We start from the raw sequence: 24,150 nt of genomic DNA on the forward strand, positions 1-24,150 counted from the left end.
CCGCCCACTTCCGGGTTACTCAATTTCTTCTGTAGCATTCTGAGGCGCTTCTTAGCAAGTCTAGCGCCCTCTTGTGGATGGGTGACAATTCAGCGTCACCTTGCGTTTGAACATACACGACTCAAAATTAGTGAGGGATATCGGGACATTTTAGTGTTTCTCTTGATTGTTTATTCTGTAACATAAACAAATGTGCTTTGCTTTTCCTGCTTTGATAGACAAAATGTCTGCTGTGAAAAGTGTCTATTACCAGCACAGTTCTGTCCACCTTCAACCTGAGCCTAACTAATCCACCAGATCTAACTGAGAACACTTGTGGGTATGCAGGGCCCTTCATGTAATGATTATGGTAACATTTCTGATTGTATTAATAAAACAAACCCTACACGCACTTATAATAATAATAATAATAATAATAATAATAATAATAATAATAATACATTTATTTATGGAGCACTTTCCATCAAAGTGCTTTACAGAGGTTAAAAAGCAAAAAGCACAAGCAAATACAGAAAAGATAAACAATTTCAATGTAAAAGATAAAAATACAATTAAAAAATAAATAAAAACAATTTAAACGAACAGTTTTAAGAATTATAAACAATAAAGAAAAGATGTGTTTTCAGTTTAGATTTAAAAATGTCAAGTGAGTGTGCCTGTCTGATATCCTGTGGAAGACTGTTCCATAGCATTGGTGCACGGAAGGAGAATGCCCGCTCACCAAGGCTTTTCTTTTTCACCTTCGGGACACTAAGAAGCCCGGTCCCTAGTGAGCGTAAGGAGCATGCAGGCTCGTAAAGGTCAACCTGATCGGTCAAGTAAGCTGGTGCGAGACCATTCACTATTTTGTAGGTGAGTAACAACACCTTAAAATCAGCTCTGACCTGCACTGGAAGCCAGTGAAGGGAGGCCAGCACAGGACTAATATGATCATCTCTAGATGAGCCGGTCAAAATACGTGCTGCTGTATTTTGCACCATCTGCAGGCTTCGAAGACACTTCTTTGGCAACCCTGACAAAAGAACATTACAGTAGTCCAACCATGTTACAAAGGTGTGTATGAGGACCTCAGCATCTTTAAAAGACAGGATAGAGCGAATCTTTGCAATCCTTCTCAGATGGAAAAATGCAACACATGCCACTTCCTTAACATGCAATTCAAATGAAAGAGAATGATCAAAAAGGACACCAAGGTTTTTTACACTGTCCTTTCTGCAAATAACATAATCATCAAGAGACAGGGAGAGCTGATCAAGCTGATGGTTAGATGTAGATGGTCCAATAAGAATCATTTCGTTTTTTGCAGAGTTTAGTAATAGGAAGTCAGATGACAAACAATCCCTCACGGCAGCCAAGTAGGTATCAGAGAAAAAGACACATATGAATAGTCTGACATGGCAAACCAGTGTGACTTATAGGTATAGGAAACCAGAGAGCCCAGGACCCTCTTGCTTTGAAGTGACGGACCCACTTTTCATCCATGAATACTGTAAACACAAGAGCAAGGGAAAGGGGGACATTCTCAAGAAAAGCAGATGATTGGAACAAGGACTTCAGGGGGCAATGAGGATCATTACGTGGGGTTGTGAAATAACAAAAGAAAGTTGCACTTTGGATTACAACAAAGAAGATCTTGTGCTAAGGCCAATAAATCAATAAGTGGATTAATCAATGAATATCTGCTTCTGTCTGTCTATGTCTGGCATGACTCTTCATAGACTTTTTTATTCATACTATCTACAATGTATAAACTTTTATTATGCAGTTGGAATCTGTGTCCATTAAGCCCATTACCAGGCGTTATTAGGAAGAAATGTCCTCACGTTATGATGTTAATGGTGGGAAAATCAAGGGAGAAAGAGGTTTGAGGCACTGACCATGTGCACTCCTTACAGAGGCCAAACATGTCCCATGCTCTGTGGTAACCTCTCATGTTTGCTGTCATGAGTAGGCCTGTGCCCACAAGCACAAAAGGTGAACAGGGTTTATTCTTGTGAGTCTTATTCTTGTGAGTCTTTCTGCTTGCAGTGTATTTTCTGTCACCGGAAAAAAATGTTTTAGTAATGTTTTAATAACAGATTATGAAAGGAGAGCCTGCTGTGTTAATGAAGCCTGTAGCGTCGCTGCTCTCTGTATCCATGGAAACATCAAGATGTGATGACGTTATCGCGTGCTGCCTCCCGGTACTGTCTTAAACTTTGGGGCTTAAATTACAAAAAGCCACCAACAGTCGACAACAAAGTCCATTCTCTGTCTATAAGTAGAACGTTGGCACTTTAAATGATGCGTTTGAGGGCAGCAGAGCATTAATTCATTGTTTAAATCAGTACATAGACAGAAATATCAATCGTGTGCGTTTTCTCCACTAAATTTCGGTTACGGAGAGCAAAATAAGGTCTGAAGGTTGGTTTCTGAAGCAAACAACCAAAAGAAAAATCTGTTATTCCATGTTATAGCTTGAAAATGTGATAAGTTAATGGCACGAGTATAATTTCCACACTAAAGGTCTCAAAAATGCGGAATTCACGCGGAACGTGAATGCCGCACCAGCTGTCCTGGAAAGTTCTGGCCGTCCGGAGACTCACAGCTGGCCGTGTGCAGTGAGAGTTTAACTACACAGTGTGAGGTTAACATCGGCTTTCACGGACTTAATAGGGACGCTACGGTATGCCTCCATCGCTAATTTAAAGCGAGTAATCATTAGCGAAAGATAAAACATTAATTATAGGCTAACCTCTTTAAATGCAGCCTACTAAACGTGTATTTGTTATTCCAGAAACGAGGTGTTCAGGTTGCAGACAGTCATGTCCATGTCAGTGCTCTTTGTCAACCATTTGCACTCCGCTGTGTAAACAAATAGCCCACACTGTGATCTGGAGGAATCAATGGGGCAATGGGTCACCTGAAGCCTACACGTTGTGTTTGCTCAAGTGCTGCATCCCTGTGTCCGCGTGAGCGTGCGCGTGGGCCGCTGGCGGTGTCATTATTGGTGACTGTAAGCAGGTGTGTCAGAGATTTAGACACGCTGAGCACTTGTTCCCGCCACCGAGTCGGCCGTTAGTGAAGTTTTGCAGGAGGTCAGGTAACACTGTCATGTCCCCACTGGTCTGACCTCACGGTCTGTGGCCGGCCCGCCTCTCCCCTCTCCGTCCCTCCGCCTCCAGCAGCACACACAGCGACACAGCGCACTGTCCGGCGCCACAGCGACCTGGGAGAAACATGGGGTCCGCAGGACACCTCTGCTCGGTGCTGCTGGTCGTTTTTCTGCTGGGGCTTCATCACTCTTCGGGTTTCTGGATAATAAATGTTGTCTTCCCGCCAAACGCCAAACCCAGAGCATCGAGCAACAGCACTCCGCCTCTCATTATAGGTAAGTGTTGTGTCACTGCAGACATTTTTATGTGTTGAAACCCACCTTTAAAGGAGCACTGTGGAGTTCTGTGGAAGACATTTTAATGAGAAGAGAAAGATCTTCATTGACTGTTTTTCTGCCTAAACAAACTAAACAAACTCTCTTTGTCTTCATGACTGAATAAACAAACTGACCATAAAGGACAACACAATTTTTAAAAAAAAATGTTTCTGAGTTATTGTATTATTGAGTGTATTATTACCTCATTAGTACTGTAAATGTAGGCTACAAATTGTGAGTTTGAATTTCTTCTCCAACTTAGTATCAGGCTTGATTAGCCTACCAACTGGGGAAAGCACCACAGGGGCCCTGAAAGCACCATTATGTCCTCAGGTTTATACTAATTTAATTGAAGGTGTGTTTGGAAATATGTGCCACTTAAGTGCAATGCTAAAAGATGTCCTATACTGTATTCTGGTGCCCTTACAGTTGGTTTGATACCCTCTGGATATGGTCAAAGCGTACAACCTTCAAACAACCGCAAACAGCAAACAACCTTCATAAAGCTCAAAGTACAGGTTGATTGATTCAACGATGAATTCATTGATGGGGGGGGGGGTCGTCTTAAGACACATACTTGCGAATGTTTCACAAAGCAAATTACTTAAAATCCAAAACACAGAAGCAAAAAAAAAAAAATCTATCTATCTATCTATCTATCTGACTTACTAACTGACTTACTAACTGACTATGTATTGATGCCAAGGCTATCAGTGAGGTTGTACACTGTACTCTGTACATTTGACCCTGCTTTCTACTGTTTGTTTCCAGCTTATCTAGGTCATACTAAGGCGTTTTAGGCAAGGGCCAAAACGTGATCCGGTGGTCATGCTCCTCATTGGCCCTCCACACTTCAGCTGTAGGGGTTTTACTTTCTCTTGGATGGACCATGAATTTGGCCCTTTGCCAATTTTCCTCTCCTCGGCCCTTCAACTCATATCATTGGAGTCTCGATATTTACACAAGCTTTTGACTGGGTCGGGACAGGGCTTGCAGGTTAGCATGCTAACTTCAGTAGATATCCCTGCAACACAGTACAGAGACATTTTAATGTCATGCTGTTATTCACGTTCTGTTGAAAATACATTCTGTGCCACTGGTTTTCTGTCCGTATTTGATTCTTATGTGTTTAATCAGATGGACATTTGAGTGTTTCTTGAAATTTCATATTTGATTAATATATTATTATTATATATTACATACCTCAGTCTGCTTTAGGTAGGCTATGTAGATAGATAGATAGATAGATAGATAGATAGATAGATAGACAGATGGATATTGCCATAGTTTAATTACTGCAGGTACTTAGAGTACAGACTATACAGAGCTATTAACTGTTTGTCAATTGCTGGTCTTTAAGTGACTATATAACATAAAAAGTGTTGTCAAAAATAACAAGGTGTCGATACATATGGATTCTGAATATTTCAAACTGATTCAGTACTCATTTTCTGCAGTATCCATACACCTGCATGACCTGCGCTTTCTCACTCACTTGTCTCTAAAAGTGATTTGACTCACACCACTACAATGCCCACCTGCCTCCTCCCACTCTGATGACTATAGTCAGAAGTAAAGGAACTTTACTTTACTTTACTTTACTTTGTTGTTCTTAACAGACAGTACACAAGCCTTGTTCTATTGACTGCTTAATAAAAATTGAAAAGTCCTTGATGTTCGAGTATTGGGTATCAATATTTTTTAAGGTATTGTATCAAAGTTAGACATTTCATTTTCCTGACAACAATAATATAAAATCATCACCCAATTATAATGTGTCTGTACAGTACATAGAAAGACAGTAATAGAGTGAATAATGGCCTGTTGAATGTGATATAGTGCAGCAAAAACATCTGCACACCCTTCATCTGCTTGAAACATTTAGTATAGAAGTGTTCTTAAAGGTTTTTGGGCAAACTTGATGTCTACATGTGTGGCACCTCCTTTGCAGTCATCATGCAACTTTGTTTGTTTGACGCTGACTTCTGTATGAAAAGTATAATATTAGCCAAAGAGCGTAGGTTTTGTGTTCACTGCCCTGATTAAGAATCAGAGTTTGTAGAAGATTACACTGCAGGGCATTTTCTGTTCCCACCACTTACGACTCATTGTTTGCGGTCGAAAGGTCGTTGTCCAGATCTGGATACACACAGTGTACTTCAGAAGAGCTCCACGTGGACGATACCCAATGAAGTATATAGGTTCCTTGTCTATAATGGTTATTATGACAAAATGACATGATGACAAAGACAACACACAGTACATTTTGTTCAAGGGCAAAAAAGTAAAGTTTAAGAAAGTCTAGAGTTTTGAAATCAGATCATCACCTGCAAATACCTGACAAAGAATTTATGAAACCTGCTGTGTAGTCAGAAACATTTTACAGCACGCTTCACTTATTTCTATGTCCACTGTGTCACTCATTCTGCAAGATATGAAAAACAGTGTTTTGGCTACTAAAAAAAAAATACACTTACACACACATGTCTGGCACTTTTTGAGGGGCCAGATTGTAAGATTGTACATACTCTGTATGAGTTTCAACTCCAATTCTTCCCAACAATCTGTAACAGTTTCACTCTTTTACAAAAAATTGCATTTAAGATCGTACAAAATATAATATTGATTAATTGCACTGACCAATATAGGTATATTACCAATACATCAAATACCTATGTGTAGTGTGATGCTCATAACAGACAAAGTTAGCGACTAGCTGGTGAACAAAGTGGAGCATTCAAGTTCAAGGTCATTTATTTGTTATTGTACAATACAGGGTTGCAAAAAAAAATTACAGTTTGTAACTCCTTAATGCTACTAATGCTAGTACACTCATTTATATACATGTCTGATTATATGTTGTGCATTGCTTGAATTTGCATCGTGGTGAATGTAAACAGCAGCAACAAGATGTGGATGATGATATGGTTGGCAGCTTTACATTAAAGTTTGACATCAGAGAAACAATATCCATCAAGTTTGACTGCATGTGAACACCAAGCATCAATACTGTAAACACAGAGTCCACACCTCCTCGTCCTGCTGTACTCTGGGCTCTGTTGGCTATGAACACGGTCCGCCTGTAGAGTGTGGCACTCTTGATCCGGGATGTTGTGGTGGACACATGTCTCTGTAAAGATGTAGGCACATCAGTCTCTGAATTCCCGATGGCCTGAGTCCCATTTGTCCTTTTTATTTTCCTGCAACCAGACGTTAGCCAGGAGCAGCCTTAAATCCAATTTGGATTAGCATGACTCATCTGCTCATCACCCAAAATGCACTTTTTTTCCAATGCTGATTAATGTATTTTTGTTATAGGTAATACTTGATTTGAAGAAGCAACCGGGCAACTTGCATTCATCAGATGTCCAGATGTCATCAACATTCATCAGATGACATGTGGATAGCAGTGTTTCCCAATCTTTTGAAGCAAAGTCAACATGCAGTCCCTTGTCACAGCTTGTAAAGGTTCAATAAAGATAGAGTGAAAAAACTATATTTTACAAACAAAACAAACATAAGAGAAATGTCCAAAAAGGAATTTTAATTATTTCAAACAATGTCTTTTACTTCCTCTTATGTCATTAAGTGTCTTTTGACCCCTCAGATTCATCTTGATCCAAAAGTTGGGAGAGACTGACCCACAGTATTTTAGTGCTCACCTTGCAGTGTGATTCACTGATATGTGTGTGTTTGTGTGTTCAGTCCCAGGGAACTTGGGGAACCGCCTGGAAGCTAAAATAGACAAGCCAACACTGGTCCACTGGATGTGCTACAAGAAAACTGAGAAGTGGTTCCCCCTGTGGATCGACCTCAACATGTTCATGCCTATAGGTATAGACTGCTGGATTGATAACATGAGGTAACATTGCCTGACTTTTAATGTCTTCTGTCCTCTTTCTGCATTATGTTTGACTTCCAAGCTGCTTAACCTTCCTGTTGTCTTCCCGTCGACCATGCAACTTTTGTCCTCCTTGTCAAAATTGACCTGATCGGGTTTGACTGTTCAGAAAGCACAAGTAATAAATGATCACTCAATTCTCTGGAACGCTTTTTTAGCCAACCTCATTACCACAAATTTGACATTTTTCATGTAAAAATACATGTTAAAATGATGGTGATTGGATAAAAGAAACCCATATTTCTTCAATGAAAAATCTGAAAACAGACAACAGGATGGTTGACAACATTTTCTCTTTGAAATACATCTTTGCTTTTTTTAATATATACCATGTTTCCTGATTAAAGTCATGTTTACATTGTCTCCACCTGTTTAAGATGTCTTTATTACTGGACATTATGATGGATCTAGGATTTTGTTACTCTGCTGCTTTAAAGGAGATATATTATACTCATTTTCAGGTTCAAAATTTTAAATTGGGTTATTACTAGAATAGATTTACATGCTTTAATGCTCAAAAACACAACAGTTTTCTCATACTGTGCAAAAGAACCTATATAACAGGATGAAAAGGGGAAAAAAGAAAAAGCATAATAGGTCTCCTTTAAATCTTCCAGTCTGGTCTAACCAGACAGAACAATTATACTGGGGGAACCACAGTATTTTTGTTCTTTTTCGGATATTATTGTCATCACATTAGAGACTGTTTTTGCCCAACTAAACTGACATGAATGTCTATGTGTGTGCCCCAGACTTGTTTACAACAGGACGACTCGGCGGTCATCCAACTCACCAGGGGTGCAGGTGCGGGTGCCAGGATTTGGACAGACATATCCCATTGAGTTTCTTGACAATAACAAACTGGCTGGTGAGATGAATACTGTACTTCTGTGGATCTGTGGAATCTGTAATCGTTCTATGCATTTATTTTTTCTAATAATACAGAAATGTCAAAAGGTTTCCTGTGAACAATGATATACAGGTCTGTGCATTATTCCTAGACTGGATATCTTCATGAAATGCACTCTGTAGCTCAGATGCTTTGCACCAGGTGATGCTGCTTTAGACTCTGACATCTGGTATTGATTTAGTCTGCTGCCTTTGTTTTTCAGGTTATTTTCACACTATGGTGCAACATTTGGCAAATATGGGCTACGTCCGAAATGAGACAGTCCGAGGAGCACCGTATGACTGGAGATTAACACCTAGTGAGTAGCAAAACTACACATGCAACCTCACATACTCACCCACATTGTACCATATAAGTAGTACTTTGCCATAACTTTGTCTAATAAATGTAGAATATATAAATGGAAAGGTTTGGCATTTTGCATGTGTTGGCTTGGATGTAAAAAAAAAAGTACACCAGGAAAGATAAACCTGCAGCCCCAACTCAGCTTGACCTTATTACATATGAGGTCCTGTGTACTTTGTTGTGTAGTGTTTGGGCTCTCTTTCCCTGCTTCCTTTTGATGCTAGAACAGTTGTGAACAGTGGGTTCCACTGTTGTGACTGGAAGTGAGGCTGATCCCTGACGACAGCAGTGAGACAGAACCAAAACAGGGAAGTTGTGGGCTGTAAAACTAAAACAGTGAGCCGAGAGGAAAGTGAATATTAGACATTCAGGCTCTCAAATGACCAGAAACACAACTTTAAATAATTACAAATGTTACAGTGTTGAATGTTAGCCATACAGTAACAACTTTAAAAAGTGGTAATATGTCAGGTAGGGTTGCAATGGTGTGAAATTTTAACAGTACGATGACCATCTCAAGAAATATCCTGTGGTTTTATGGAATAGTTGTATAAGGCATTACTCAATAATTATAATTATTATCAGCTACAGTGACCCTTAACTAAACTACCCTGGCATTAAAACTGCCCCTTAAAGGTGCAATATGTAAGACTTCCAGTTAAAAACATTCAAAAATTCACTCAAATTATTGACAGAATGTGAAATAATTACGGTTGCGCCATGATGACATCTATGTATTGTGTTGCAGAGATGTTTACTGAAGTTAGCATGCCAACCAGCGAGACCTGGCCCATCTTGTTCCAAAGTGCCACTTCCACTTCCTAGTTGCTCTGTCATCTCAGTCTGGACCGCTAGCTGCACAGCTCACTGAGCTAACTAGCTAATGGTAGCTACAGTTAGTAGCAGTTAGCTGTCATTCTGGAGAAGTATTTGCCCCTATTTGTTTTGAGTATGAATTCAACAAGACACCAATTCTTACATATTGCCCCTGTTACTTAAAGCAACATTATGTAACTTTTTTACCTTAGAATAATAGCTGAATTGCGGCCCACTGTATATGCAGAGTAGTGTTTCTCCCACTGGCCCAACCCACAAATTCGCTCAGCCCATAGACTTTACATTGTGATGATGTCACATGCTATTGAATTGCTTTTCTCAGCTCAAGGAAAGTGATATAATTTAAAACCTCCATGGATTAAATATTCATGATGGAAAGAGACATAATTGACCTTGATTGCAGTTTGCGTCCTGTCAACACGCAGACGTCTCCTTTATGATGGTGCTCTGTGGAGAAAAAGCTTTTTGGGGCCCAGGGGAATATTTAGCTGAAATAGTGAGAGTGGCCACTGGGCAAGATTGGAAGCAAGACTGAGCGTGATGGCATATCCAGGTTTAAATAATACATTCATGATTTGTCCATTTGTTTTGGAGTTCCTTCGACCGCATGTGGCCAAAAGAAATTAATACAGCTTTAAAGAAAGACACTGCTTTCACTGGTATCATTACACACACTACAACGTACAGTTAGCTCAAAGTTCTTGCCATCAGCCTGAAGCCCTCCCGTCATCTCCCCTCCCACAGATGAGAATGCAGAGTATTTCACCAAGCTGAAGGACCTGGTTGAGGAGATGTACAACCAGTACCAGAATCCTGTTTACCTGCTGGGACACAGCATGGGCTGCCACTACGTCCTCTACTTCCTCAACCACCAGCCTCAGGCCTGGAAAGACAAGTACATCAGGGGCTTCATTTCCCTGGGAGCACCATGGGGGGGTGCTGTTAAAACACTTAGAGTCCTATCCTCAGGTAATGGCAAAGTACTTAGAAAAGAATACAGTACAAGAAGAAATTAATCTGCACCTGACACCCTCAATACAGCAAAAAAGTATTGCTATAAATCCGTTCCACCTGATTTGATCCAGTATTTCAACACTCCCATATTTTTGACCTGCTATTCATTGCAGGTGAAAATGACGGCATCCCCATGATTTCCAACATCAAGATCCGCGAGGAGCAGAGGATGACCACAACCAATCCCTGGATGCTGCCCTCTGAGGCAGCCTGGTCGAAGGACCACGTGTTTATCTCCACGCCATCCTTTAACTACACAAACCAGGACTACCAGCGCCTCTTCGAAGACATCAGTTTTGAGGATGGCTGGTAACTAACAGCTTTGATGTTATTACTCCCTCAGTTTTAGATGTACTATTTTCTGTGTTCATGAATCAATCTAACTAGCTCTGATAGTGGCTACGTAGTGGCAGTAGTAGGGCTGGGCAATATATACAATATATCGTAATTGTGATATGAGACTATATATTGTCTTAAATTTTGGACATCATTATATGGTGATGTGACATACATGTAGTCTTTTCCTGGTTTTAAAGGCTGCATTACAGTACAGTGATGTCATTTGCTGAACTTTCTGAACCAGAATGTTCAACTTCTAATACTTGCCTTTACCAACTTAGTCATTATAACCACATTAATCACATAAATCTCATTGTGCTAGCATTTTATAAGTTCCAATAGTCATCCCTACAATATTGATGGAATATCCATATTGAAGTAGGGTCAATCTTGAAAAAAAATACTGTGATATTTAATTTTGTTGCCCAGTCCTAACATTTAGGAAATGCTTTTGAGAAGATTTCAAAATATTAAGATATACAAAGTGTATTGTGATACAGCCTAAAAATATCATGATATTATTTGAAGGCCATACTGCCCCGACTAGGCAGTGGTAATCCATGATCAGTTTTACCTCTTAGGACACATGAGACCTGGTAAGTATGTAAATGACTGCTTTGGCAGATAAGTTTGCAGTCTCTACATCAAATACAGGACTGTGTTTCAGTGGTTGTATCTGGGTAGACACATTATTATGAGGAATGGCCCTTAAAGTGGCACTCTCAAAGATTTCTGGAAGAGGCAATGCAGGTGTGTTTTTGGACCTCACTGCTTCCCAGAGAACCAGTGTCACCTGTGTGATGTCAGTCAGTTGGCAGTTGGCAGCTTTGCGATGCCTTCATAACAACACCACATGAAGCGATTTGCACCTTTTGTTTGTTAGGGTTAGGGTTTCATCTTCCGGTGTTATCTGTCTTTTCTTTGTTTGTTCGGCCATGACCGTTAACAGCAACGTTAATCGTTTACTCCCAACGCTAGCAGAGACCAGGACCAACAGAACTGTTATGTCTCAGTGGGCAATAGGCTCAATAATAATTGTGTTCCTTCATTCGGCGATAGTGACTTAACAGATATTTATTAACATGAATATCTTCAGGATTATTACTTTAATGATACAATTTTTTCATGCATTCTGAGCGTCTTGAAATAGGGTTAGGGTTAGGCCATTCTCATGGCTTACATTTTTGTCTGTAGAAAAAAAAAGAGGTGTCACTAAGGTGTCTCATTTGATGCTAACAGTGGGATTTTTCTAAATCAGACGAGTTCAAATCCTACATATACAGTAGTGACATTAAACCTTCATTATTTTGGCCACTTGGGGGCAGCAGAAACAAGCTGTTAACACAACCTTAAAGCTGCTGAAAGCATTGCCTTCGTTGTTGCAAACTCCCTGTCTGTTTAGCTCTTATAAATGGCCTCCCTCCTCACTACGTCCTCACATGAATTCGCAGCAGTAAACTCCCGACACAGCAGCAAACAGGAAGTTCCTGCTCTCTGCATGTTCACGAGCAGACAGGACCACCTCTTTATGGAGTTCTCTGTCATGATTGGATAAAGCGGACAGGGATAACCAGCAACTGCTTCTCTCCTTTACTGCATGAGCGGTGGGGGAAAGAGAGACATGTGCACTGTTGGAATATGGAGCTATTTAACACTTATTTTAATAAATATATATAACTTACAGCAGCTTTAACATCTTGTTATTTCCATTAAAGTTGACATATGGAACATGTTGGTAGATCATTTTGTATTTATTTTGTATTTTACACAAAATTTATTTTGGAGTTGTGATTTCAGCCTCCCATCAAAAATAAGTCAGATATTAACTCCTCTCTTTAGCTCCATATGTCTGCGGGAAATATCTGGTTCTTTAGCTGTCAAATGCTCCACTGTGTTCACCAGCTTGATACTCAATGTGTCTGTCTGCCTTCTGGTGCTGAGCAGGCAGCTTACAGTCACATTTTACTCTTTTTTTTCCACCAAAACACAACACAAGGAGAGCAAACCAGAGTGAACCAAAACTGTGAAGCTGCAGGCTGGCAAACCAAAACTGTGCTTTAAATGATTGACTGCAGGGTTCATAATGGATCACCTCTTTGATCCATTATTCATTTTAAAATACTGATGACACTGCTTTAATGTTTTGGTAATTGTTCCACTTCATTTTACAACCCATTTTTATCTTCTTGTTGACTCTAGGCATATGTGGGAGGACAGCAAGAACCTCACCGGGGATCTCCATCCGCCTGGTGTAGAGGTGTGGTGTATGTATGGAGTGGGGATTCCAACTCCGGTAACATACATTTATGATGACGAGTTTCCAAACGTGGACCCAGTGGACTTTGTTTATGCTGATGGAGACGACACGGTGGACAGCAATAGCATGAGTCTTTGCAAACGTTGGGTGGGGCAGCAGGAGAAGCCCATCCACGTTACAGAGTACCGAGGGCTGGCCCACCTGGATATAGTGTTTCATGAAAAGGTGCTCAGCCTGATCCAGGATGTCATGGAGGGCAGATCAGACACACCCAAAGAGGTCGATGTCCGATCTGGAAGTGAATAGCAGACAACCACATTTAGAGTTACAAAAACACATGGTGTGCTGGATTTTTACTCAGTTGATGTTTTAGTCTCTTCAAGTATCCAAAAAAAAGAACCACATTCCACACAGCTCCAACATTTATTAGCTCCCTGTTTTAGCCAAAGTAAATGCAAAAGTTCCAAACTAATCTGGATTAGCAAGTAATCTGACAGTGACCCCCCAGCCCATAACTATGACCCCCTTATCTCAACTAAAGGCTGATGACTCGTAGAATGGGTTTGACTCTGATCTGTTCATTTCTATTTCCGAGATGTGTATTTTATTGTATCTCCTTATATTTGGTGTTGATGAATAGAATCCTATTTTATTTTTTATTTTATATTTTAAGATCTTTTCAGATCTGTATAAAATCTTTTGGAGAAAATGATTGTTAGATCAGATAGCTTGTACGCACACATTAAACTAATGATCATAATAATAAATGGGATATTGTCATTGAAAAATGCCAGATGTATTTGAATGTTTCCACTCATAATAAAGCATCTATTGTCACAAAAGTCACGTGTGTCAAATGATGAGTTTAGATCCAATACAAGTCAGGTCGAAGCTTATCTCTGTAAGTCAGTTCGACTACATCTGCGGTCGATGACTTTTGACTTGATTGCTGAAATAGCGTCGCCGGGTGGCTTGCTCTGTAATGTGTACCTCGTGATCATTACGTTCCTGTTCACTGATCATCGTCAACGTTTACATTGCTGGAAATCACATCAGACGGTTTCAACAGCAAACAAAGAAAAGCCCGCTGCAGACCTGAGCACACCGAGGGGAAGACGACCATGACCGCCTGGCTATGAGACACCTGGAGCCATGGCGGCTTGGCACCGGATAACCGCCTTCTCTTCGCTGCTCCAAGTCGGTTTGTTGTTGTTGCTGTTGTCGGCTCGGAGCAGCGGGAGACCGTTAGAGAAATGTGCCGGCGACAAGTCTTGTCAGCTCCCGAGACCTCCTGTGGTCCTCAGTAAGTGTTTTCATCAGTGTTTTATGTGGTTCGTAGTCTTTTTCATCTTACTATCTGTTGACAGAATAATTGCGCAACTTACTCACCTCTCAGCCAGCTCATCAACAGCTAGCGATGCTGGGCGATGCTCAAGATAGGCCAAACTCCATTCAGAATTTTATGAATTTATTCTCTCTAAGGTTCTATCAATGTTGTAGGGAACGTACAATAAGATTCAACACATTTTTAAATTCGTTATTAGTCAGTCCTGAATTCGGCTCGCATATATCCGTACAATTTGTACATACGTCAATGAAATGGAAACTTTTGTATATATTTGGCCTGTCGGTCATATTATCCTCGTCCACCAAAACAACCAGCGATTCGCCGCAGAGAGCGGTCTGTGCGGGTTGTTTTGTTGAATTTTGTTTGATGAGATGTCATTTTGAGTATTAGGTCTGTGCTGTGTCGATGACTTGTCCCCATCGCTTCCGAAAATGTGTTTAGTCATCGTTCGCTGAGGATCTAATGTCGCTCTCAAGGAAGGCGTCTTTACATCGCTGTGTTTGTGAACGGAGTTCGGCGAGACATTGTCGATGAAAGGAACGATTATCAGAAAAAGGGGCTCTTATTACAACAGCAATGTTGTCTTTTATTTGCGAGACTCGGAAGACATTTAAGCCGTTTATCTGCAAACATGCCACAAGTTGTTCCGTGAGAGCTGCGAGCGTCTGAGTGCATGTTGACATCCAGCAGCTGCGGTCATATGACTGACTCCAGCACTGCAGCCAATTAACGTCTCAGGACACTGACGAAGTCCCGTTCTAGACTCTTCTAGGCTGGGTTATCTTACAATAAAGTCTAACAATCAGCTCAAATTAAATTCAGTATTCTGCAAGTCCCCCTCTCCTCCCACACAATCATTGAAATGGTCTCGGGTTTAGAGGAATCTTATCAGTGTTTGACCACAGCCTATCAGTCTTCATGTGTGTGTGATAAGAGTCTGTGTAGCTGCTTGACCCTGCGTGATCTCCTGCTGTCTGTGTGTGCTTGTGGTTAAACAGTAAAATATAACAGCTACAGAGAAAACCTGTCTCTGGCTTCTGTCATTTAGCATCACACTGAAAGTGAGACAAGCACAAGGGCCTGTTAAAACTTACTGACTTTGTTAGAGCTTTTCAATTTTGACAGGTATTTACTCCGAGTCATCCACCAATTTGTTTCTGTCACATTTAGGTACAAAGTTTCTGAAAATTACACAAAAAAATTGTCACATTTGCTCCAAATTTGGACCAGCTGTCTGCCTTGTTTAAAATGTTTTATGTGTTTTGGGCTGCATGGTGTCCACCATGAGACTTGGACATCATGCTTGAGTTTACATTGTTTGTACTGTTGTGAAATGGTTTGTGCATGTGGTTTGATCATGCACAGCGGAACAGGAAAGCAGTTGGAGGACAAATGGCAAATGAAATATGATGCCTGCGCAGTCTCATTTCAGGTCCAATTATTAGAAATTGTAACATTTGAAATTTTTTTAGCAAAAATTAAATGCAAAATTACAAAATCTAAAATTGTTGTTCATAATGCACTCGCAGTTTCTGCCAAAACAATTGCAGTATGATTTTTTTCCCCCCCATGTCGTTCAGCTCTTATTAGAAATACTGTATGTACGTGAAAGCGGGGTCAGCATGAGAGAATCGCCTCAGAGCAACATGTTGCTGACGTTTAAATTTTTTTTAATGTATATCCACATCAACAGAAGTGCTGTCACAAATCTGATGTTGCACATGTGTGACTCATTGCTAATATCGCTCATTGCAGTTCCAGGGGACCTGGGAAACCAGTTGGAGGCGAAGCTGGACAAACCCAGTGTGGTCCATTACATCTGCTATAAGAAGACCGACTCCTTCTTCACCCTGTGGCTCAACCTGGAGCTGCTGGTCCCTGTGGCCATAGACTGTTGGATAGATAACATCAGGTATGTCGTGGGTTTCTCTTTCTGCTTGTTCAGACATCAATAAAGCACTGTTTGTCAGACACTGATGAATTTATCTACCTAACTAAATGCACAAGTTGTATTTTCTCTTGCAAAAGGTTTGTTGATGTCCTGTTTTGACTGTTATCATGTCATGATTAGTGTGGTATGTGTCTGTGGTAAAGATGACTACGGAGAACACTTGATTTTCGTGAAAACATTCTGTGGTGCAAATTCCAAAACGGCTAATACCTGGAAGTGTTTTCAATAGGAGAAGCAAGTAGGTAGATGGGTTCAGTGACCTGGCTGACTTTGTGTGAACAGTTGTCAACCTACACTAGGTAAACTGACCTTTGTACCGTCCATTTATCAACAAGGTATGGAATGACACAAAGGCTAAGATAGCATTCCTTTAAATGTCTCCATCAGCAATCAATTAAAAAGACTTACATGTTGGATACTGAGTGAGCCTTTATTTAAGCCATTCGACTTATCATGTCATAAACATTGTTAGTGAACACAAAGCCTTTAATTTCCAGAAAATACATGTTTATATATTGTTTTTGTGTACTCGTTTAGACATGAGAACTGTGAGTTATAATACCACAAAATGAGAACTTTGTCATGATTGCAATTAACAGAAATGCATTTGCAGTAATGTTGAATTACTGCTCTGGGCCAGCTCTTATTTTGAAATGAAGGCAACATGAATAGTGAGTGGAAACAATGATCACACGTAACTGGCTGATCACATGATTGGACTTAAGGCGACTGGCTGGTATGGCACAGTGGCTACAGACAGCACATTTTTTTTATTGCAGATGCATAATAGTTAATTTAAAGTCCAGGGAAGGCCTTAAACATAAAATCAGTTGTTTCATTCTAAGTGTAAACAGCACTTATGTTAAAGTGCTTTTATTACAGTCAGTAAGTCAACAAACTGCCTCAGTAATGTCCGTTACACAGCAATATATATCCAAACTTCTGCTAAAATGTTAGCTTACCGGTCATACCAGACTAGCAGTTTTCAAAGTGGGTTGCTCACATGATTATGACAAAGACCTGTTGTAAGCCAAGTGGATACATTTACTCAGAACCTTGTTACTCTAACGGCAGACTTAAGATACGTGGGTGAGACGGTAGAGTCACGCTACAGGTCTGTACGTGTTTGGATGCATCAGGTGAAATGGGCACAAATACTCTGAGTCACAGAGCGACAGTTTCAGTAATTGCATCCTGAGTGCATCCTGGTACGTGAAGGTGTAATTCAGAGCTCTAACCCTTGTTAGTAAAACAAAAAATAATGCGGATTAGAATTTGCACTGTTTTACAAAATAACCAAGACCCAGTTTATGTGTTTATCTAGCAGACACAGATGTGAAGCTTTCAGAACAGCAAAATGTTTGAAATACTTCTCACATCTGTTTCCTTTTTCTCACATCCGTATGGGATTTAAAAGAAAACCGAGTAAGGGAAGTCCTTGTCACACATAACTAAGTCGATGGTAGAGCAATGGTGAATTAAAATGGGAAGTTCTTCTTTTGACTCGTAGTAACATGTACTTGACACTGAGTGTGTGTGTGTGGTTCACCACAGATGCAGAACTGACACTGATCTGTCTCCTGGTGATGATTTGTGTGTCTGATTGTGTGTGCAGGCTAATCTACAACAGGACCACACACAGCACCTCATCCCCACCAGGTGTGGACGTCCGTGTCCCGGGGTTCGGACAGACGTATTCACTGGAGTATCTGGACCCCAGCAAACGCAGTGTTGGTGAGTTGAAGGTCCAAAATCAAACAGTTCTTTATAGAAGTGAGGACTGGGGAAAATGCCCTCTGTTCCCATAAATGTTCCCACTCTCAAAGTCCAAAAGGATCCGCACAAAGATAGACAAACAAGAATCACATTTTTACCTTTGCCAATGTTTTGAGTAATAAACTGAAATATCTGATGCCTTAATTTCTTCTTATCTTGTGTTTGTGCATGTTTGTCTGTCTCCTAGGCATGTATTTCTTTACTATCGTGCAGGCGCTGGTGGAGTGGGGCTACACCAGAGATGATGATGTCAGAGGAGCTCCCTATGACTGGAGGAAAGCCCCCAGTAAGCAGCCACGCACGGCATGACTTGCATTCATCCCCTTAACCTTTATTCAAACTTACGAATAATGAAACCTCACATTGCTTGAGTTAATCGCACTACAAGACCCGAGACTTGTCTGGTTCGTGTAGCTGCTCCTCACAATGACAAAAGTACATAAGGCAAGTTTATTTGTATAGTACAATTCAGACACAAGGCAACTCAAAGTGCTTTACAGGGACATAAAAATTACATTAAAGAAATTCAAAAGAAGTAGGAAGACATCAAACAAATCATTAAAACAAGTTGAGAAATAGGAAAGTAATCTAAACTACAATAGGTTTAAAAGAGACAAGACTAGAAAATAAAAGTCACAGTGCAGTTCGAAGCCTTGTAATTGCTTCAGTGAAAGGCAGTGGCAGACAGAAAGGTCTTCAGCCTCGATTTAAAAGACCCTGATGGGTAAAAGTTCGGGGAATTTTACCCATCAGGCCACAATTCAACCGGATCATTCCTGCCGGAGCTTCTCTGTCTAAACCAGGAAGCAATCAAACGTTACGTCTTGAAGGCACTCCAGCCCAATAATGCAAGTGCATGGAATATCAAAGCGGGTCCAGTGGGGCAACTCTGATTCTTATCTTCTATTCTTTTCTCCTCTCTCAGATGAGAATAAAGAGTATTTCCTGGCGCTGCAGCACATGATTGAAGAGATGGCAGAGAAGGCCGGCGGGCCTGTGGTGCTCATCGCTCACAGCATGGGCAACATGTACACCTTGTACTTCCTCAACCAGCAGCCACAGGCCTGGAAAGACAGATACATCAAAGCTTTCATCTGTCTGGGGCCACCGTGGGCTGGGGTGGCCAAGACCCTCCGTGTGCTCACATCTGGTAAGAGATGAAACTGGTATTGTATGAACAGTTATAGTGTGCTTAAAGTGGGTCTAACCATTCAGATTGCGCCAGAAAGACAGTGCATTCCGGTGGGATGGGAGAAGGGAGTTTCAGACCTGTAGAAATATAGCACCAGGTGTGACCTACTGGACGCTTTGGTTGGCGCACTTTCCTTTTGTTTTCAGGCTTTGTTAGTGCGTGGGGGCCACATGTTAGGCTTTTGGTTTACATGCAGGCCTCTCTATTGGTAGGACCGTGTGGTGAGGTCTCAACAAGAGCATAACATGCACACTAACATTACAGTAACTTTTCTTATAAAACAATAAACATTTCTTGTGAACCATTATAATAAAAAACATAGTCAATCATGAACACACATACTGCACCTGCTGAAGTAGAGTAACGTGGCAGTCTTGCATAAATGGATCTCTGTGCATGTGTAACACCATAAACGCAGCAACAAAAGACTTCAGCTAGCCATCATTGATTCAGTAACACAGTTTAAGTAACTTGATGTCACACATACAGAAAAAACCCAAGTTAGCAGAGGAGGTGAAGTTAGCGGATGGGCAGCACATATTGGACGTTTCAGTAAAAGAAGTTGCTAAACTTTGGGTTTTAAATGAAGACAGTTTACAGGAAAGTTTGTGACTTCATTAGAACATATTTACCGTCAGTAAAATACTGTGAGCAACACTTTAAAAAGCATAAGGGAAGAATAAAATAACCAGAACTTTGTGAGTTCAAACTTAGCCTAGTTATAGCGTATTGTTAACCAAGTCGAGATTTATGTATCATTAAAATAAACCAGTCGCCGCACAGAAATAAGTTACTATGTGGAGATAACTAAATACTTACCCAACTAATCTCACGGTTACCTAACTCTCATGTAGCTAACGACATCCTCTGTCCGGAGAACCTTGATTCAAGACAGGAAAACCCCCCCAGAATGAAGAAACAAAACAAAAAAACCCTCATAGCAGGGGGAGAAACGATGAAAGAAACCTCAGGAAGATCCACGGACGAGGGATCCCTCTCCCAGGATGGACAGACATGCAGTAGAACAAAATCACAGAGTATACAGGTTTAATTTGCAGAATATCTGATACTTATAGATTATATGAAATATATGTGAGGATTGTGTATCCAGGAAGGCCACTGAGCGGCCCGAGGTGTTGTCAAGTGGTACCCGAGACACACGACCTTAGGCTTAGAAGCTAAGGACTGTGAAGTAAATATCTGCCATCTGATGTGTTCAGTGCAACTAAACAAAACCTGAGTGCTTGGTCCGATGAGACTAACCCGTAAATGCGAGTGCTTCAAAGATCCTTTTTTAACCTTTAGTCCACAGCAGTTTGCCACTAAAGAAACTGTAAATTCAGCAGGTTAATTGTGTCACGTTGTATCTTTACTGGGAAGTAAAGTCCTTTAAAATTGACAAACATTCATTCGTCTCTTGGACTCATCAAAGTAGGAAGTTGTTGTGTGCAGTTTCATAGGATGTGATGGGAACGGCCTGGTCATGTGCTGCAACTGCGCTCATTTGACCTCTACTAGATTTCTTCATATCGGTTCGGACCAAATTGCAAAAAGGACAGTTACATCAGATCCTGTATGATGGTAAATGCTTTCCTGCCTTACCCTACCTGTAACCCTGACACGCTGGATTAGACTATACAGTATACTGTATGGGCTACGTTTTTCAGAACATGAGTAGTGTTTTTGAAGAAGCCATAAAATGAAACTCCTGGTTGGTTTTGGATCTGTGGCTGGAAATTCTCAGCTCAGTTTCAGTTCTTTGTAACTGGTTTCTCTTCTCCTACAGGTGATAACAACCGCATCCCAGTGATCAGCCCGCTGAAGATTCGCTCCCAGCAACGCTCCGCCGTCTCCACCTCCTGGCTGCTCCCCTATGCCCACACCTGGCCCAAAGATAAGGTCTGTGTGTGAGTGCTCGTGTATGTTTGCAGATAGGTGTTAACCATTTCTTTCCTGTCCATCTTTGTCATCCATTTTCATTTGTCCATCTGGCTTGCTTTCAGAGAGCTCAGTGTCTGTCAACAGTGGAAATTTCATATAAATATTTGGCCACAAAGCTGCACTGATTGGTTTATTGTGGTTTTTCAACTAGCAAACTCAGCACTCATCAACCTTATTTTTGTTGCAGCAGACAGCTTTTTATTGAACTCGCATTAGTCAAGTGGACAAAACCACAACTTAAAATGAATGCTAATGTTGCTCTGTGTTTGCTGGTTGTGCAGCTAGTTCCATGCTAGCAACTGCTGACCAAAACAACCTTATAGGGTAACCCCAAATTTGCTAAAAATGAATTACTGCAGCTTGAAACTGAAGTAAAGGTAAACCTGTTGAACAGTGGATGAGTAGGTCCTACCCATAATGCATAGCCAGCGAACAGGAAGTGGGGTAGATATCAAAACAAATTCTCCAGGTTGTGCTGAAAAAAATCAAGTGTTAAACAATCTTGCTAATTTTGTTGGACCTCTTTAGAAGCTGTAGGATGGGGGCATTTGGTAAAAGTAACCAAATCAAGTTACTGACGGACTCTTTCCCACCCATCTACCACCAGGTCTTAGTGCAGACACCCACCACCAACTACACTGTGCAGGACTACCAGCGCCTCTACTCAGACATCGGTTTCGGAGACGGCTGGCTGATGCGACAGGACACAGAGCCGCTGGTGACTGACCTCACACCGCCCGGCGTGGCCATCCACTGCTTGTACGGCAGCGGCATCGGCACGTCGGAGGCCTTCCAGTACACCGAGAAGTTCCCGGATGTGGAGCCCACCGTGGTGTACGGGGACGGGGACGGCACTGTGAACCTGATGAGCGCCGTGCAGTGCAAGCGGTGGATAGGGAAGCAGAAACAGCCTGTGATGCTGAAGGAGCTTCCGGGGAACGAACATGTGAACATGCTGCTGAACTTCACGACTGTGGCTTACATCAAGACTGTGCTCTTCTCTCCGTGATGCAGGAAGATGGCTTTAATCACACACACACACACACAGATGTATTTAAAGTTCACACTGACACACTCACAGCTTTATGAAGGACAGACAGAGACTGACTCACCTCGCCTGTCTCTCCGGACACTGACTGCCAAAGCCTCCCCTGTACATGCCACATTGCTGAAGAAAAAGTATTACATTTTTTTAGTAAATTGAAGAATCAAAATTTAAAAATTAATTTTATAGCTGTAACTATACAACTTATGTTATTGTCGGGTTGTTTACTGTCGGGTTGTTAACTTTTATATCGGTCTCAGCTTGCAAAGAACCTGAGATTTTACCTACTCTATTCATGTTTTATGATCGAGAACGTGTGTATGTACCAGTCAAAAACCAGGGATATACAGTACGTGCCACACAGAGTTATTAATCAAAGTCAGATCTTTTTATTAATGTTGTGGAAGACATTTCTAATCTCCTTTGTCTCTAATGTTGTTTGGATAAATGGTGAAACACACACAGTGTTCATATCTTTCTCAGCGCAGCAGGTGACCTGAGCAGATGTTTTTGATTTCGAGTGATTCTTCTGTTGATCCGTGTTTTGCATGCAGCACAAGCTGTTTGATGACTTTGGTTTAATTGTGTCATCGGTGTCACATAGTCATGTGCTGAGGGGCTGACTGGAACCACACCTGGGTTATGGAAGTTGATTTTAGTCACGTTGATGCTGCTCAAACAGCTTTACAGAACTGGCAATAAAAACATATCCATTTACTACCATTTTTAAGAGCTTTAAACTGCTTCTCATTGTCATAATGGACAGAGTTGGGTCCATTCATTGAGCTTGCTCTGTCTGTTGATGAAAACAATGAGATGCAGTTGAAAGCTCTTGGAAAGAAAGTACAGCTCAACTCAACAGTTGAGTTAAAAGATTTGTCAAAAAAAAAATCTTCAAGTCAAAGTTGAGTTTCTAGCTTTTTCCAGGGCTTTCCACAGCATCGCATGGTCTTCTTCACTTAATAGCATTTGCTCAGTAGTTTCGAAGTTGTCCAGTCCAAAGATCAGACCAAAATTCCACGCTTAGGCCAAGTCACGACAGCTGTAGACGCCGATGAAGTTCATGAGATGTAGGTGAAAGCACTGTGAGTTGACCTTTGAGTGTTTGTTCTGTCAAACTGTTTCTGCTGTCAAGAAAGAACCTTCAAGCTCAGTTTTTTTTAAGAGTTAAAAAACAAAAAAATTCAAATCCATTTCAATTCTGCTCCTGAAGTTCATTTTAGCATTCATGTATAATATAAAAGTGGATCACCTGCAATGTTATGCTCTTTTTCTTCACTTCAAATGTTCTATATACAGTATATTGATGGCTCTATACCTAACTTTTACCCAGGTTTGGTTTGAACCAGGTGCCTCGACTGTCTGGATTTAGACAGGAACAATTGAGGGGACTTTCATTGTTTTATGTTAGAAATCTTTTTTTTTCTTGATTGTTTGTTTTACCCTCTTTCTGTTTGCACACAGACTTGATTAGTTCTGAGTGCAGAGTATAAACCCTGACTTCCTGTCCTTGTAGACGTGTAGCCAGAATCTCTCTGACCTGAGGGATTGTGAAGTGCCATCGAGCCCCTCAGGGCCAGACCAAAATGATATTCTCATATCTGCTGTGAACTATCATATATGTGTCATAAACATGCTGCCTTCTATAGAGTAAATATTTCAAATATTACAATCAGCCATGGACTTTTCTTTGTGCAGTAAATTTCTCTAGTATACTTCTTACTCACACTGTGTTGGAGACATTTCATTTTTACCCCTCCTGTCTCTGAGCTTTAAGCTTTGTCAAGTGTCAGTAATGTAACATTTTTATTCATTTTAACCATATTAAGTGATGACTAACTGCCTTCTGTGTGTTCATTTTAATGAGGTTAATGGTGAGATA

The 24,150-nt window shown here is 40.9% G+C and overlaps 2 protein-coding genes across 2 annotated transcripts; both read left to right on the plus strand.

Annotated features, from left to right (window-relative positions):
- Window positions 1–2,928: 2,928 nt before the first annotated feature.
- lcat (lecithin-cholesterol acyltransferase) lies at window positions 2,929–13,851 on the plus strand. Its single transcript, XM_084364188.1, has 7 exons — window positions 2,929–3,370; window positions 7,118–7,274; window positions 8,066–8,181; window positions 8,426–8,521; window positions 10,150–10,374; window positions 10,533–10,728; window positions 12,958–13,851. Exons 1-7 carry the CDS (start codon window positions 3,220–3,222, stop codon window positions 13,319–13,321), a joined length of 1,305 nt encoding a protein of 434 aa, XP_084220314.1. The 5' UTR covers window positions 2,929–3,219; the 3' UTR covers window positions 13,322–13,851.
- A 121-nt stretch (window positions 13,852–13,972) lies between these two features.
- Window positions 13,973–23,994, plus strand: pla2g15 (phospholipase A2, group XV). Its single transcript, XM_084364733.1, has 7 exons — window positions 13,973–14,318; window positions 16,119–16,275; window positions 17,930–18,048; window positions 18,278–18,376; window positions 19,016–19,240; window positions 21,069–21,181; window positions 21,831–23,994. The coding sequence occupies exons 1-7, from the start codon at window positions 14,168–14,170 to the stop codon at window positions 22,230–22,232; spliced, it is 1,266 nt and encodes a 421-aa protein (XP_084220859.1). The 5' UTR covers window positions 13,973–14,167; the 3' UTR covers window positions 22,233–23,994.
- Window positions 23,995–24,150: the final 156 nt, after the last annotated feature.

The sequence above is a fragment of the Pagrus pagrus genome, assembly GCF_965226575.1.
Source record: "Pagrus pagrus genome assembly, chromosome: 10".
In the NCBI taxonomy this organism is placed as follows: domain Eukaryota; kingdom Metazoa; phylum Chordata; class Actinopteri; order Spariformes; family Sparidae; genus Pagrus; species Pagrus pagrus.